We start from the raw sequence: 18,425 nt of genomic DNA on the forward strand, positions 1-18,425 counted from the left end.
TTTAATGTGGCAAAGTGCAAGGTTATGCATTTTGGAGTGAAAAGATTACCAGCTGTATTACCACATTGGTGAAACTGTACTATAGGAAATTGATGAAGCCAGAGATGTGGGAGTGTTAGTGATCAGGGAGTTAAAGTTTAGCGGTCACAAAGCAAAAGTGGCTAAAGAAGCTCATCGGATTATCCCTCTTTATCAAGCTTTGATAAGATACCAATTTGATTACTGCATGCAGATCTTGTCACTGGGTTTCTTGATGATGAAGAAGCAGTGTAGAGGATCCAGATGCAAGTGACCAAGATGATAGCAGGTCTATGGAATGAACCTTATGAGAACAGGTTGAAGATTTGTGGGTTACAGAAATTGGTTGACAGGCAGAAAAGGGGTGATATGATTGAGACATACAAATTATTATTATTATTATTATTATGTGACACCTCCAAGCAGTCCAAAGACTCACTGAGGGAGGGCACCTACTCTACAACTCTCGTCTCCACCACTCAGTCCACCAACTACAGTGAACCGCATCATCTACACCAACACCATCTACTGTCCACCACCAACACTACTAGTATTTTCACAAACAATCACAAACATCCATGCCTACGGTGGGATTAAACTCATAGCCTTTTGTCTGGAGACAGATACACTAACCACTCGGCCAACCAGGCTGGCAAGAAAATTGCTGAGGGATCATTACAAGATTAATAGGAAACTGAGCAAGAGTGTAGTTAGCAAGCGCGTAAGAACTAGATTTTTTGCTTGGAGAGTGGTGAATGAATTTAAAGCAAAGTATGATAGATACTGTGCAAATGTTGGATAGTGCTTGGAATGATGTTAGAGGACTCCCTCAATGAGTCTAAGGAATCTATGGAGTAGCCCATAATAATAATAATAAACATCAATGTGGTCTGTTCATGTAAATATTTTGCTAATTAGTTGTCAAGATATGTGATATGTCAAGAATAAGATATGTTAGCACATATCTTATTCTTTCTTTATATGTAAGGGGGGGGCTGAAAATTCCTGATAAACACCTAGAACAAAAATGATATTAAAGCAACTGACATAACCACAAGAAAGAACATATCTTAAACCCTTTGACACTCATGTTTCATCAAATTGTAATTTGTTCTTTTTCTTTTAGAATTCATAAGAAGACATATTAGAGGTTTTGAAGAAATTCGAAGACACAGAGACATGGACTGTCATCAAGTTTTTTGCACTGCAAAAAAAGTCCACAAGTTTAACAGCTGCCAGATGGATGGCCATGTTTAAAACTGGGCATCCTGAGACAACAGATGTCCCCAAGCTAGGAAAACCTTCCACAGCGATCACACTTGAAAATATCGATGCAGTGCATGCCATGATCCTAGATGACAGATGAATACCAGCCACAAAGACTCTGGGGATATCCAGGGAATGAGTTGGGGTCATTATCCACCAACATCCGGACATGCAAGAAGCTCTCAGCAAAGTGGGTCCCCAAATGCTTGAATGCCGACCAAAAGAGAGAACGTGTGCTGTCATCTCAAGGGATTTGGGGTCATTTTGAGAAATCAGGTGCAAATATTCTGGCTCATATTGTGACTGTTTGATGAAACATGACTTCATCACTATGATCCAGAGACCAAACAACAGTCAATGGAGTAAAGACACAAAGATTCTCCATGGCCAAAGGCATTCCAAACCCAAGTCAGCAAGGAAGGTTCTTGCCACTGTCTTTTGGAATATGGATGGTGTAATCCTTACCAAGTACCTCAAAAAATGTGAAACTGTTGCAGCAGCAGTTTATTCAACAGCTCTGATGGAATTGAAATACTGAAGGAAAAACACCATGGGAAAAAACTGAGCAGGGCATGTTGTTTTTGCAGGCAATGCACCTGCTCATGAAACCCAACAGACAAGTTGGGCTTTCAATGTCTGCCTCACCCACCATATTTGCCAGACTTGGTCCCATCTTACTATTTCCTATCCCAAATTTAAATAAAAACTTGAAAGGAACACAAATGATGAAGTCATATCTGCAGCCAAGAAGTGGTTTGTGCAACAAGGGAAAGACTTTTCTCAGAGGATTGGAAATGATGCAGCACTGTAATAAGTGTACTTCATGGGGAATATGTAGAATAATGTATAAGTTACATGGTTCTACCTCAATTCCTTCATGGTGATTATCATAACTTTTCAGCACATCCTCATATTTGCAATCCTTCTACATTTATACATCTTCCTAGTTTAGTTCTTTACTTTTAATGATTATCAATAACAAAATAAAGTTTTAATCTTTATTTTCATATTGGTGGATTGCTGTCTAACATTCACCATCATAGTTTATTCAAGTGTGAATAGGGAAATACAGTTGAACTTAATTGTAATGAGCATGGAAATAAGATCATGGCTATAAGAATCTTAATTTACACATATTCCCATACAACTACTCACTTTTATAATGAGAATACTACACAGATATACTGTGTAGTATCCTCTACCTGAGCTAGGAAGATTGTGAAGACAAATATTGGGAACAAAAAGGACTAGTCATGGGTTTCCCTCCTTTCTCCAGCCTTAGCCAACCTATTTATGGAAAATTTTGAAATTAATGCATTAAAAAACTATCAGAAGAAACCAAAAATATGATTACATTACATCAATGATATTTTTGTTATTTGGTCAAGAACAGTGGATGAGCTGATTGCTTTCAAAGATTATCTGAACAACTTGCATCCAAATATAAAATTCACTCGTGAACTAGAGCAACACAAAAAAAAATTATCATTCCTTGATATCCTTGTTGAAGTAAATGAAGAAAAAGGTCATTCTTTTCTGTATACTGACAACCTATCACAATGGGAAGATTTTTAAATGATGCTTCACACCACCATCCATTGCAAAAGATGCATAATTAAAGCTTTATGAAATAGGGCATACAATATATCAAGCATGTCAATTAAAAGGAATGAACTGCAATAACTTGGACAGAACTTCATACTTAATGGTTCTGAACCCAAGACGAATCAGAAAAATTCATAATAAATCCCCTGCAACTTCCTTACTTAAACAAGATTTCAAGAATGCAATCACGTTGCCTTACACCAAGAATGTCACAGACAAAGTGGCTGCATTGCTCTGTGAGTCCAACATAAAAGTGGCTTTTTTTACTTTACAAAAAATATCAAGATTCCTACATCCACCAAAGCATCCACATTGCCCTAATGAAAAAAACCAGACGTCTATGAGATTCGTTGCTCTTCTGGTATTTGTTACATAGGCCAGACATGAAGTTCGAGAGAGATCTACATGTCTGAACATGTAAAAGATGTCAAAAAAAAGAAGACAGCATAAATCAGGCCTGGAATTCCACATAATCACTACTGGCCATCAAGTACTTTGGCAACAAACAAAAATGTCATATATTAATTGTAACTGTTTTACAAGAAAATTTAAAGAAGCCTAGCAAATGCTTAGGATCTCTACATAATGCAATAAAAATCAAGGCTTAATTTTACACCAAGTATGGTCTGCTTTCATCAAAAATTTAACTGCCACGGACCTAGGATATAAAACGTGTGATGCCACAGAATGTGATAACAACAACTAGCAATGTTCCAACATGCATACAGTAAAGAATTTGCCATTTGTATTCTGGTTTATCAATCATATGTTACTCTGAACATATAGTCATATGACTTACAAAACAAATTTCGTAAGTCATATGACTTACGAAATTTGTTGGGTTTTAATTGCTTATTTTTATTAAATTCTTTAATTACATGATAATGTGGTTTCAATACCGAAAACTTCTCATAGAACAATCAGAAAGTTAATTTTGAGAAGTTAGGCTGTCAGGTTCTATAATGACAGTCTCCCAGATCTTTGATAAATTAATGCAACCATACTTTTTGAGGTTATGAGAGTGCTTCATAGCTGATACTGATTCTAAAAATAGTCTCTCAGACCTATAATGATTTCTATGTAATAAAGATGTTTTCCTCCATCTGATTCCAATCCCGACTTGTCATACTGATGATTGCAGACGTAATTTTCATGTTCTTCAAGGCAGATGTTAACTGATAAGTGGACCAAACTGCAGGCATGAGGAACTTTATACACTCTGGGATGTTCAAGAGGATGCAGTTAATCTTTAGGAGAAAGTATGAAGGTAATAGCTGAATGAGAAGTTTGAAAGTCGCATGGTGATCATGTTTGCACAGAAATTTGGCTACTTTTTTCTGATGTACCCATAACATATGGGATGGGAATGGTTTTGTTGTGATCCTGTGTGATGGGTGTCGGAAGGATAGGAAGTGCATGCAATATTTTATCTATTTTATATGAGCTGTAGCCAGTGGCTATAAAAGGTGCTGTGAAGATCCCTGAGCTCAGTTTCAAGGGCCGTGTTATTTGAATAAATAGCCTTGGCTTCATGAGTCAATGTTTTGAGGATGCCATACTGTTGTGAATGGTGGTGGTGTGATTGTTTATGTAAATACATTCCTGTATGAAGGTATTCTGTAAATGGAGAAGGATAATGAGCCATTAGGAAGTCATGTCACTAGTGTATCTAAAAAGGGAAGACAACTGCTGCTTTCTTTTCTTATGGAGAAGTTTATTTTAGAGTGCTGGCTGTTAAGATGTGCCAAAATTGTATCTAATGTGTCTGCATAATGCAGATCAAACTGCAAACACATCATCAACATACACTCTCTGTCCAAAAAGAAACCAAACTTTTTGAAAATAGAAGAAACAAGTGGTGCCACTTGTTGTACCTTTTTGTTGTCAAAAGCGGCAACATTTATTAGTGTTGTGTCAACTGTTTATGACATTTGTTTCGTTAGAAGCCAAGTTATAGTGCCAAGAGTAACAGTGTGTTTTGACGAAATGTAGGAAAATGAGTTTCAAACAGAGAGCTGCAACTGACTTTTGTGTTAAACTTGGTAAAAATTTTACCGAAACACATCAAATGCTTCAAAAAACATACAGTGATGAATGCTTATCCTGTACTCAAGTTTACGAGTGATTTAAGTGATTGTAAAGTGGTCGTGAGATGCTTGAGGATGACGAAAAGCTGGGCCATCCAAAAACTGGACTGAGCGAAGTTAACGTCCAAACAGTACGTGATTTCATCAAAGAAAACCCGAAATCATCCATGAGATTGATTGAAGATGAATTAGGGATCCCAAAATCAACTGTGCACAACATTTTGACTGAGAGTTTCGACCTTCATAAAATGAATTCTTGATTTGTTCCCCACAAGTTGACCGATGACCAAAAACGTATTGAATTGAACACTGCAAGGACCTCATTAAAACTGCTCGTAAGGACTCAAACTTCCTTGAAATGATTGTTACTGGTGACGAAATGTGGTGTTTTGAGTATGAGCCCAAAATAAAGCACCAGAGTGCTGAGACCACCAGAAAAGGGGCATCCAAAAAAAAGTCACTTGGAGAAGTCAAAAGTAAAGACAATGCTGATTTGTTTCTACGATTCCAAGTGCATTATCCACAAAGAATTCATTCTGCCTGGCCAAACTGTCAATGGTGAGTGTTATCTCGAAGTTTTAAAGTGATTAATAGCAAGAATTTGTTGCGTATGGCATGAATATCATGATGCAGGCAGCTGGTTAGTTTTGCACGATAATGCACCATCTCATCTATGAAGGAAACAATTGACAAAATTCATGGTATGGAAGACCGCCAACTGAAAGTGTGTGAGACTGCTGAGAGTGTAGGCATCTCAGCTGAACGGGTGTTGAACTGGATAAGAGTAATGGGTTTACAGTGATTCTACTAGAGTATAATAGAGTTCCATATGGTATCCTGTCAAAGTCCTTGGCAAGGTTTTTGACAGGATACCATATGGAACTCTAATCAGTAAACTGAAGCAGATAGGGATGGATATAGGGTTGTTGAGATGGATAGGAGGGTGGATGATGGAGAGATAACAGAGACTGGTTTATTCAGGAGTTGAGTCCAAAAGACGGCTTGTGACTAGTGGTGTGCCGCAGGGTTCTGTTCTTGGACCACTACTTTTCAATTTGTTCATTAACGATATAGGAAAGGATCTGAGAGGAAGTGTTCACTTATTTGCTGATGATGAAAAGTTGGGTAGAGCAATTGTGAGTGCACAGGATGTCAAAATTTTGCAAGATGATTTGGATAGTTTGGAGGACTGGGCTAAAGAGAATGGATGTCAATTTAATGTGGCAAAATGTAAGGTTATGCATTTTGGGGTGAAAATATTAGCAGCAGTATACCATATTGGTGGAACGGTACTCCAGGAGATTGATGAGGCCAGGGATTTGGAAGTGTTGCAGATAGGGAGTTGAAGTTTAGGAGGCACATCGCAAAAGTGGCTAAATCAGCTCATCAAATCACTTGTCTTCTGAAAAATACTTTAACAAGCAGAGACAAACAAGTTATTGTTCCTCTGTATCGAGCCTTGATAAGACCCCATCTAGACTACTGTGCCCAGATATGGGTGCCAGAGTTTCTTCTTGATGGGGAGGAGGTGGAGAGGATCCAGAGACGAGTGACCAAGATGATAGCATGTCTGTGGAATGAACCTCATGAGAGCAGGTTGAAGATTTGTGGGTTGCAAAAATTGGTTGATTAGGCAGAAAAGGAGTGATATGATTGAGACATTCAAATTAGTGAAGAGTTTCTATAAGATTAATCCAGAAGATATTGTTTAGAATAGGACTGGTGGTGGGAGGACTAGGGGGCCATACATGGAAGCTGGGCAAGAATGTGGTTATCAGGGATGTTAGAGCTAGGTTTTTTACTTGGGGAGTGGTGAATGAGTGGAATAAGCTGCCAGAGTCTGTTGTGGGTGCTATGACCGTGAATGAGTTCAAGGCGAGGTATGATAGATACTGTGTGAATGTCGAATAGTTGTTCTTGACTTGATGTTAGGGCCTCCCTCGATGAGTCTGTCGACTCCTTGGAGTTGCCCGAAATAATAATAATAATAATAGTCTGCATGAAAAATTGCACATGAAAAAGTGTGTGCATGATTGTTGATTGTCAATCAAAAATGCATGTGAAAAGACATTTCAACACAGTGTTTGGCATTGTGTAATTGCAATTCGCAGGGTGTTTTGCATTGATTTGTGACTGTAGACGAAACTTAGTTCCACCACTACACACCTTTTTCATAGGTAGAGATGACCTGCGAATGCTTCTGCCTGGTATCTCAGCTTGGGCCTGGCTCCCACCGAAGAGACCTCAATAAAGGTCGAAACTAGTCTGGGTAGTGGCCCTTCCCTTAATGCATAACATTAGACATATCTGCAAGGAGATGTGTTTTGCAGTATAGGAGATACTGAGACAGGAGTGTTGGTATCTTGCTCCACCTTTGCAACGAGTTGCCCTGGTGTTGTATCACCTTACCCCAGTCCTGAAGATACTTTCAGGCACAAACTTTGTTTGCTCACACTTGGATAAAGGATTAAACTAAATTTATTATACTCTGACCAAGTGAAAAATAAACTTTCAACATCTTTCTCTAAATCCAGTGTAATTTATTAAAAAAGGGTGGCACACCATTTGGCAACTCCTATAGGTAGAGATGACCTGCGAATGCTTCTGCCTGGTATCTCAGCTTGGGCCTGACTCCCACTGAAGAGACCTCAATAAAAGTCAAAACTAGTCTGGGTAGTGGTTCTTCCCTTAATGCATAACATTAGACATATCCGCAAGGAGATGTGTTTTGCATTATAGGAGATACCGAGACAGGAGTGTTGGTAGCTTGCTCCACCTTTGCAACGAGTTGCCTTGGTGTTGTACCTTACCCCAGTCCTGAAGATACTTTCAGGCGCAAACTTTGTTTGCTCACACTTGGATAAAGGATTAAACTAAATTTATTAAACCACTACACACCTGAGTCCAAGCAGCAGTCAAAAGAGTGGACAATGCCCAGTGAAAGAGCACCGAAAAAAGTGAAGACCACTTTGTCAGCTGGGAAGGCGATGGCCACTGTTTTTTTGGGGGATTTCCAAGAAATTATCATGATAGACTATTTGGAAAACTGTAATTCAATAACAGGAGTCTATTATGCATCATTGTTGAACTTATTTAAAAGAAGAAATGAAGGAAAAAAACGGCCAAGATTGGTGCACAAAAAAGTGCTCTTTCAACAAGACAATGCACAGTCCCACACGTCGGCCGTCACAATGGCAAAATTGCACGAAATGAGGTTCGAATTGGTTGCACATCCGCCACATTCTCTGGACTTGGCCACATGTGACTACTTCTTGTTCCCAAACTTAAAAATTTGGCTCAGTGGGAAAAAATTTCTAAGAACGAGGTTGTCATCAAGGCTGTCAATAACTATTTTGCACAATTTGACAAATTCTACTTTTTTAGATGGGATGAAAAAATTGGAAACTTGCTGGACGAAATGTGTGTAGACCTCCATGGAGACATTATGAGAAATAAAGGTGATTTTTCCCCCAAAAATGTGTTTAACTTATTTTTTTACCAAACTTTTCAAACAACCCACATATATATGGTGAAGCTGAATAATTCAATTATGTCAGGAGGGAAATTTAGCTTAATGAGAAGGGGTCTCTGTCAAAGGTACATTAGTGAAGAGTGAAGCAATAACGAAAGTGACCATGATGTCAGAATCTGGCAAAGTTAGATTTTTTATTAATGTTTTAAAGTGTAGAGAGTTTTTAATAGATGAGGGAGAATTGCCTGTAAGGGAGGAGAGTGATTTGGATAAATGTTTGGCCAGTTTGTGGTGGGGCTGTCTACGCTGTCAGCTACAGACAAAGGAGGTACTGGGTTTGGGAATTTTAGGGATCCTGTATATCTGAGGTGGTTTGACATGATAAGGTTTGAATTTTTGGTAATTTCTTTTGGCCAAGATATAACTTTTCTTTGATAATTTATATACTTTTTTATTTTGGGAGTTTCTAGGATCCCAGTCTATGATCTAATAAGTAGAGGAGTCTTTAAGAAGATGATTCATTTTTCTGTTGTAGTCTGTTTGGTTCATAATAACAGCATTATTATGAACTTGGACTCTCATGAAGTGACTATTGGTTGTTTATGTATCTATAATAAGGTGTTATGACTTTCTGAGCAATTCATAATTGGATAATCACAATTCAACATTATTAAACATGTTTGGATAAAAACTATTTTCAGTCCTTCAAAAAGCAATTTACGTGCATTTTAACCTCTCGCATCCATTCCTCTAGAATAACTTCATGCAATGCTCATATGAGTTTATATGACACTGATATTCTTCACATATAGATCATTCTTGTTTCTGGTTGTTCTATGTAATAGGAAAAATGTGCAGTTCAAATCCTATCAAAACATATCGGATAATGTTAATTGCTATACTCTGTACTCAATATGAGAGTGAACAAAAGAATTTTTTATCTGATGTCTAATAACAACCAGCCTGAATCTAAGAAACCAATAAAAAGAAAGAGGAAGTGCAGGATCTACATGGACTAATGTAATCAGAAGTGCCCTAGAAGACTGAAATATGATATGTGACAATACTAGACAGATAACAGACTAATTTGGATGAAAATTCTTGGCATCATGAAATTAATAATAAATCAAATGAAGAAATAGCATATCAACACATTAATATGAAATAAATTATAAATTAAAGATACCAAGAAATTCTTTATCGAAGTGTAAGCAAACAAAGTTTGCACCTGAAATATAATCATGAAACATATTAACTACTTATTTTTTATAATTAATACATTACTATTTCAAAATATGATATTTATCAACTAATATATCAAACACTGCATTAATAATTGATTCTCCTGGTGAGTCTTCTGAAAAAAATATGCATGTTTACAACATAGTCATTGTGACTAAGCCATGTCCTCAGGGCTACCAGCATGCTTGTGTAGCTTTGTATTATCAAAAATATGGCTACATTTCTGATAATACAAAGCTAGACCTCCAGAATAAAGAACCTTCATTGTAGTTTGATTCTAGTCACTGATGAGCAAAGGTTATAAGCACCTCTGTAGTACAGCTTGAAGAACAATGGAAAAATATGTTCCCTCAATTAGAAAAGGCCTGAGCTTGATTCTCATCATTAGATGAAAGGAATCTTTTTAAGGCTTTTTTTTTAATTTTTTATACTGAGGTGTGTTAAATCAATCTCATAGAGGTAGCAGAGATTTTTTCCACAGAAACTAGTTTTTCACACTGCATACAGGCCAGGCAAAGTGGCCACCACAATTTAATAGATAAAGAAATTAAGTGGGCATAAGATAGTGTAGTGTAGTGTAGATGACAGACACTGGTGAATGGCATGATATGGATGATGGATTATGTAATGTGTAGAAGTGCAGAATATCCTTCTGCGATGGGTTCCTAAATTCCATGAAAGTGTCACGGAAAAATAATAATAAAAAATTAGGAGAGATTTAAATAGGGATATGCACTGTTTGCAGATGATGTGAAGTTGAGGAATAAAACAGATGTTATATTATGGCATTTGAACAGACTGTCTATGAAAGCATATATTAGTGAGAAAAATTCAATGGAGCAGAGTGGAAGGTTTTGAAATTCAGAAAGAAATGTGTATTTTATGTACTGAAAGAGATGGAACAGAGTATGGACTGAGGGATGATAGTGGCCAAGGACTGAAATTAGATGCTACATTGCATGAATTGTGAGGGTAATACAATGAATTATGACAATGAAGGAAAAGAACACTGAGATATAAAAATAGAGGTTAAAAGTTACATTACACAAGCCTTAGTCGGGCAGCAGTTGTACTAATCTATGCAGATTAGATTTGCATGTTTTAGTTTTGGTGAAAGAGATTTTGAAAAACCTCCAAAGAAAAAGAGACTAAAGTAAGGTCAGGTCTCTACAATGGTAGGTATAAGGACAGAATGCCATTTGCAGAGGTAAAATTGGAGTGATATGATTCAGGCATACAAGTTGGAGAGGTTTGCAACAAACTAATATAGGACAGATTTTTCATACAGTATCAAAAGACACTGGCAGAACAAGAGGCCATCCTTGGAAGTTGTATAAGGAGAAGAATATAAGGAAATGAGAGTAGGTTTTTTGCTTATAGAGTCTATGGGGTATTGAGATAAAATGCCTAAGACTGTGGTGAGTGTGGAAACAAATGAATTTAAGGCAGCTCACACTGATAAGCACTGTGTTCAACATTGAAGGCCTTGAATGTGAGTCTTTTGTCTCTGTGGAACTCTGGATACCACTATTAACATAATCATGATAATATAATGATAATAAGAAAAAAAGAAAGGAAAAACGATGAAAACATTTATTATAAATTTTGAACTCTTTTAAAATTTTTTCATAAGTGAAAGAAACTCTCACTGGTTCATACCTTGATAATTAAGATATATATGTCTGTGACATTTTGTATGTGCATATAGTTAGAGGACAAAGATTATTTCAAGTCACAGTAAACTGAGGTGGTTTAAGTTACATTAAATTCTACCTTCATAATCTGTAAATTCCTTTTTTCTTTCATGCTCAAGAACCATTCACTCTCAAATAGAAATTTTTCATCTTTGTTCAGTCTTAATATGTATAATGATTTCATTATATCATCAATTTCCTGATACATGACCCTCAAAGAGTGTACAGGATACTATGATAGTTCTACATGATTCAGTTTACATTATTACTAATATCCTGTCAACAAGTTTCTACCAAATTCATCTATCACTTGTTAGCACTAATACTATCAGTTGTCATATTTCTCTCTTCTAGGGCACTTCCGACTGCATCAATCCACCTAGATCTTGGTCTTCCTCCAGGTCCTTTTCCTGTCACCTTAACATTACACACCTGTTTTGCTAACATTTCCTCTCCCATTCTGTTTAACTGCCCATACAAGATTACTAGATCTACTCACATATTATTGAATGCTAATAACTGAATAAAATTCAACATCAATCACATTTCCCTACTTATTTTTAGAGTTCCCTACTTATTTAGTTTCAATGTCTTTATTAGTCAATATGAATGTGATGACCACTTGTAAATGTAATGTAAGTGACTGTTCTCTATAGTTCCCATCAAGTTTATTTAATAAAGGATCATTTCTGGTAATTAGTTTACGGAATTAACAATGCAAATGAAGTATATTAATTAAAGGTAACTTTAATGAATCACTTCTATATTTCGGCAACGTCACATTGCCATCTTCAGGAACATAAAGATATGGTATGTGCACTCAGGAACTAACACAAAGCAAATGAGGAAGAAAGCAAGAAACTAATATTGTTCCTAAAGTCCTAATGGTGCCCTCTTGCGGGCTAATTTGGTAGTCTTGGCAGTTGGGCTGAAGTTCTCATAATGAAAGTCTCCCAAATTTGGGGCAGTTTCATGCACCCAAATTTGTTGAGGTTAGGAACGTTTTTTAGAGCTGCTGAAGATTCTTTGAATAATCTTTCGTATTTAAACTTGCTGCGATGAATTATTTTTGTTTTCTTCCAAGAAAACAAAAATAATTTTCTGAGTCTGACACAAAAATACAACCAATTTATTAAATATATATTTATAGAGTTCATAATTAAAAGGACTCTAATAATAATAATAGATTTCTACAGATGTGTCTCATCTTGTTTTAGTATTATCAAAATTATCAAATTATTTTGAAGCATTATGAATTTTGCTATTTTATTATTATGTCACTAATATTTCTGCAAATGCGGCACTTTTTACAACAAAACTGGCTAAGTTATGTTGAATATATCTGTTCGCAAATATATTCAAAATCCCTTTGACCTAATAAAAAAAAAAATGTAGAATGCTGATGAAACTTCATCAGCATTCTATCTGTTAAAATGCAATTACCCCCTCCCTTTGTTAACGGATTATTGTCTTTATGCGCACTGTATTACTTCGAATTTCTTTACTGTCTTACGATATTTGACCCTTTTTTGCTGCACAATTTATTTATTGTATCTCTTCTCAAATAAAAACTAATTTCACATCTGCAAAATAAATAATCAAAACGTTTGTTTGCATTGGAAATATTACATCAAATATTTATATTTTTTAAATAACATTTATTGAAATAAATATGAGATTTTGCTTTCTTTCCTTGAAAATAAAATTATATGTCGCACATTTCAATTTTAGGAATGTTTTTTTTAATGAACAACAAATGATGTTAAACATTACTTGGGGTTTCTGATTGTGAGTCTTTTTAATATAAAAAATTTATATCCAATGGTATTTTATCAGAGATTCTTCACCTTTGTCTTTTGCTTAAAACTGCAACAGTACAATTACTTTGGAAAAATAACGAATTCAAACAAAAAGAAAGTGCACATATGTTATCTAGCAGTATTTATTTCGTGTGTGTGTGAGGGGTGATAATTTTGGGAGGGGGTTAGCCATTAAAGGTGAATTAATTCTGTTATGAAAATTTTGGAAATAAAATTTCATTTTGACGCATGCACCTACACATGTTTCGAAGGATAAAGTGTAGGGAAAATATCGCTACTTCAAAATTGCCACATAATACCAAAAATATGTACATAACAGTTGACTTCATAACTGCCATTTATTTCGATTTGTAGGGAGTGATTGGGGGAAACCAAGAAAGTTGAAATGCAAAAACCTACAGATTACATTCATAAAAATTATGCATCACATGATATGATTCAAGAGTTACATATGATTCTCTATAAAGCAAAATTTAAAAGTGCGAACCTTCGTGCAATCTGTGAACAAACCTTCGAACTAAGATTATGAATAAAAAAAGAAAACTTAATTAGGAACAGATGGAGGCTGTATTCATTTTTAGATTCAAATTTTCATGAATTTATAAAATAATTGTTTGACAAAAATAATTATCTTCAATCAAGTTCTGGGAGAATTTTAAAATGTATTCGTGATTAAAATAATTAGCCAAAAAATTGATAGTGACATTGATCTTCCAAAGTAATACAATATGAAGTGAAGAAAGTATGAAAGGATTTCTTATTTTGCGCTGGCATTATAAACTATAATTATACGATAAAAACAAGCAGCAAAATGAATATAACTCATAGGTATTTAGTCTGATATAACTTAGATTCCAGTTACCGAGCAAACGGCAAGCAACTGCGTCTCTTGCTGTAGGCAACTGAACATAGCTACTACATATGCCAAGTAAGCTAGTAAACTGTTCTTTTCAGCGTGAACGATTATTCCCCCTTCTAATGGACATGACTGTCAAACTACACTTCTTATCCATGTTCTTTCAGCACATGGATAAGAAATGGTACGCTTACATACAGGAGTTCCTGTTAGTTTTATATGTAGCAAAATCTGGTGCCCCAAAGTCTTGGTGCCCATAGGCGATTCCCTACGTTCGCCTAATGATAAAACCGGCCCTGCATTGTAGCATTTTAGCAAATTGTAAATAAGAAAATAGTAGTAGGTAGTGCCTTATCTTGAGGACACTCCTACAATTTACTTATTCTCATAGAAAGGGTTATACGTTGGGGTTGCACATGATTACTAAATAACTTAAGGAATTCACAGAGTATACTGGAATATAAATTAAAATAAACTTTAATATATAATTCTTATATTTTGGCAACATCACGTTGCCATCTTCATGGGAACATAAGATTAAGACACGTGCACGCAGGTACTAAAAATGGCAAATGAGGTAGAAGCGAGGAAACTACTGTTTTTCCTAAAGTTCTGATGGTGCCCCCTAGCAGGCTATATTAGGTATTCTTGGCCATTAGTTCTCAAGATGTACATCTCCCAAATTTGGGGCAGTCTCATGCATCCAAATTTGTTGGGGTTTGGCATGTTTCTTAGGGCTGAGGCTGATTCCATGAATAGTCTTTCAAATTTATACTTGCTGTGGTGTATTACTGTGGCTTTCTTCCAGCATATTCTGTGGCATGTATCCAGAGCATGGTCTGCAAGCCCAGAGTGGCTATACTGGTGAAACCGGATGTAGTCCTTGTGTTCAGAAATTCTGATCTTTGCTGTCCTGCCTGTTTTGCCAAAGTAGGATAGCTTACAGCTGCAAGGAACCTGGCATACACCAAGTAGGTCTAGGGGAAGTGGTTGGTCGTTAGTGGAGCGGATAAGGGATGCGAATTTTCTATATGGTCTGTAACAGGAGGTCAGATCATGTCTATTCAGGATTTTGGTAATTTTTTTCAAGGTGCCCCAATGTAGGGAATGGTGATGGATTTAGAGTAATCTTTTTTGTGAAAGGGGGGGGGGGGGCTGTGGTTCACTGGTTTTAGTATTTTGTGGATTTTTTGGAGGTTCTAGCCATTGGCTGAGAAAGTGTTAAGGAGGTGATTTAGTTCAGTGGTAAGGGCATTGTCATTTGAACCAATTAGTTTAGCCCTGTTGTATAGTGTTCTTAATAACTCCATATTGTTGTGAGGGGAGTGGTAGGATTGTTGGTGAATATACATTCACCTGTACATTCACCAACAATGTACAGGTAGGTATCATCCATCAAGCTGGCGGGTGACTAGTGTGTGTCTAGGAAAGGGAGGCTGTTGTTTTCCTCTTTTTCCAGGGTGAACTTGATTCTGGGGTATTGGTTGCTTAAGAGCATTAAGAAGGTGAGGAGTGTATCAGAGCCATGTGGCCAAATAGCGAACACATCATCAACGTAGCGAAGCCATATGGTAGGTTTTTGTGGGGCAGAGTTAAGGCTTTCTCTTCAAAAGTCTCTATAAAGAAGTTGGCCAAGGGTGGGGAGAGTGGTGAACAATGAACTCAGGCTATTTCGTTTGGCAGGGAAAATTCTACAAACAGATAGAGGAGACAGCCATGGGTTCACCACTCTCCCCACCCTTGGCCAACTTCTTTATGGATACTTTTGAAGAAAAAGCCTTAAACTCTGTCCCACAAAAATTTACCATATGGCTTCACTAAGTTGATGATGTGTTCACTATTTGGCCACATGGCTGTGATACACTCCTCTCCTTCTCAACGCACTTAAGCAACCAACATACCAGAATCAAGTTCACCCTGGAAAAAGAGGAAAACAACAGCCTCTCTTTCCTAGACACACACTAGTCACCTGCCAGCTTGATGGAACCTTGGTTTTCTCAGTTTATAGAAAACCCACCCATACAGGCAGGTACATTCACCAACAATCCTACCACTCCCATCACAACAATATGGAGTTATTAAGAACACTATACAACAGGGCTAAACTAATCGGTTCAAATGACAATGCCCTTACCACTGAACTAAATCACATCCTTAACACTTTCTCAGCCAATGGCTACAACCCCCCCCAAAAAATCTACAAAATACTAAAACCAGTGAACCACAGCCCCCCAAAAAAAGATTACTTTAAATCCATCACCATTCCCTACATTGGGGCACCTCAAAAAAAATTACTAAAATCCTGAATAGACATGATCTGACCTCCTGTTACAGACCATATAGAAAATTTGCATCCCTTATCTGCTCCACTAAAGACCAATCACTCCCCCTAGACCTACCTGGTGTATACCAGGTTCCTTGCAGCTGTAAGCTATCCTACTTTGGCCAAACAGGCAGGACAGCGAATATCAGAATTTCTGAACACAAGGACTACATCCGGTTTCACCAGTATAGCCACTCTGGGCTTGCAGACCATGCTCTGGATACAGTCTGGATCAGACTCAGTCCTAAGAAACATGCCAAACCTCAACAAATTTGGATGTATGAGGTTTCCCCATTGGGAGATGTACATCTTGAGAACTTTAGCCCAACGGCCAAGAATACCTAATATAGCCTGCTAGGAGGGACCATCAGGACTTTAGGAAAAACAGTAGTTTCCTCACTTCTACCTCATTTGCTGTTTTTAGTGCCTGCGTGCAAGTGTCTTAATCTTATGTTGTTCCCATGAAGATGGCAACGTGACGTTGCCGAAATATAGGAAGTATATATTAAAGTTTATTTTAATTTATATTCTAGTATACATTGTGAATGCCTTGAGTTATTTAGTAATCAATTTACTTATTCAATATACCAATGGGTCTCTTAAAATTAATCCTTTATAAACTTTGCATACATTCTCAAAATAAGTCTTTTTCTTGTGTTACCATATTCAATTCCTCAAGTTTCACTTTTGCTAAATGTCTTCCTTCCCATCTTCTAGCTAACATTCATATGACTGATAGCTAACAATTACTGATAGACTGTAGTACCTGTGAATTTTTCAACTTACTCATTCTGAAAAGTCAAAAACGTAGCATTCTTTAGCATAACTATTATATGATTCTTCCCATGAAGATGGCAACTTAATTTATATTCTAGTATACATTGTGAATGCCTTGAGTTATTTAGTAATCAATTTACTTATTCAATATACCAATGGGTCTCTTAAAAATAATCCTTTATAAACTTTGCATACAAAGTCATATGTGAAAATTCTCTTGCATAAAAACAAAAGATGAACTAGATTGTAAGTTTTTTTCACAATATATAGTTGTAGTCAATTCTTTTTCCTCTAATACTCATAATTTTCTTTGGTGGAAACGTTTTTTAAAGAAAAGCTTTTCCCCTTGTCCTCATCAATCAACATGGAATCATGATGCCTCTAGGATCTTTTTTTTTAAATAAAATTTTTTAATTAGAATATGCATAGTGCAATTAAACCAATTGCTTTTCATGATTCATGTGATATCAAAAAAAAAAAACCTTGGACAAATTTGCATCCTACAATCAACTTTCATTATAGAAAACTAATATGGACTAAAAGAATAACCTACTGCAGCAGAAGGTGTGCTATAACACTGATGATACGAAGCTTAAGTTGGATCTTTTTGGTAGTTGGTTACAATGAATAAATACACTATAAATGGTGTTTGTTACACTGAATATTGATTTCAATATTTAATAAAATGTAAATAAAAGTTAATATGCTCACTTTTTTAGCCTTTCTAGTTCATCTGGGGTGTATTTTCCTACATGATTCTTATTATCATACATTCTAATGACTCTTCTGTAAACAGAAAATAATGGCCTATTTAGACCTTTTGCAACTGTGCGGTAAAAGTCTTTTCTCTCATCTTTTGTCATTTCAAAGATAATGGTAGCTGGATCAGTTACATTATGTTCCTAAAAATGTCAAAATGAGCACTACATTTTTCAAAAATCCTAAATATTTCTCAATTTGGCATAAAAAGAGAGAAAACAAATATATTCTCATTAAAATTTAAAGATCAATTAACAAATAAAACTTTAGATCATAGGCTGATTAAAATTTATATTAATAACATATTAGAAATTCAACTGATCTACATTTTATAGTTTTGAGCTCTTTAATTTTCTTAAATTAAAAGATAAACTTTATTAAGGTTTTAAAAATTAATTTTATTATTATTAACAAAACATCTGAAAGAGATATCATACTTTTAGATGGTAGATGAATTTCACTGCCTGACAGGAGATCACTACCTTCCTCTTTAGAGACCTTAAATA

General features: G+C 36.0%; 1 protein-coding gene across 4 annotated transcripts in view; it reads right to left on the bottom strand.

The window, feature by feature from the left end:
- Positions 1–18,425, bottom strand: part of LOC150108479 (cyclin-D-binding Myb-like transcription factor 1) — a 357,130-nt gene that overhangs the window by 163,890 nt on the left and 174,815 nt on the right. For all 4 annotated transcript variants that reach the window (XM_090415885.1, XM_090415883.1, XM_090415884.1 and 1 more), the window contains one exon: positions 17,872–18,062. In XM_090415885.1, the coding sequence (XP_090272011.1) occupies positions 17,872–18,062 (191 nt within the window). The remainder of the gene's footprint in view (positions 1–17,871; positions 18,063–18,425) is intronic.

Source organism: Typopeltis vanoorti, chromosome 3 (assembly GCF_054136105.1).
Source record: "Typopeltis vanoorti isolate ZY-2024b chromosome 3, IOZ_Tvanoo_1.0, whole genome shotgun sequence".
In the NCBI taxonomy this organism is placed as follows: domain Eukaryota; kingdom Metazoa; phylum Arthropoda; class Arachnida; order Uropygi; family Thelyphonidae; genus Typopeltis; species Typopeltis vanoorti.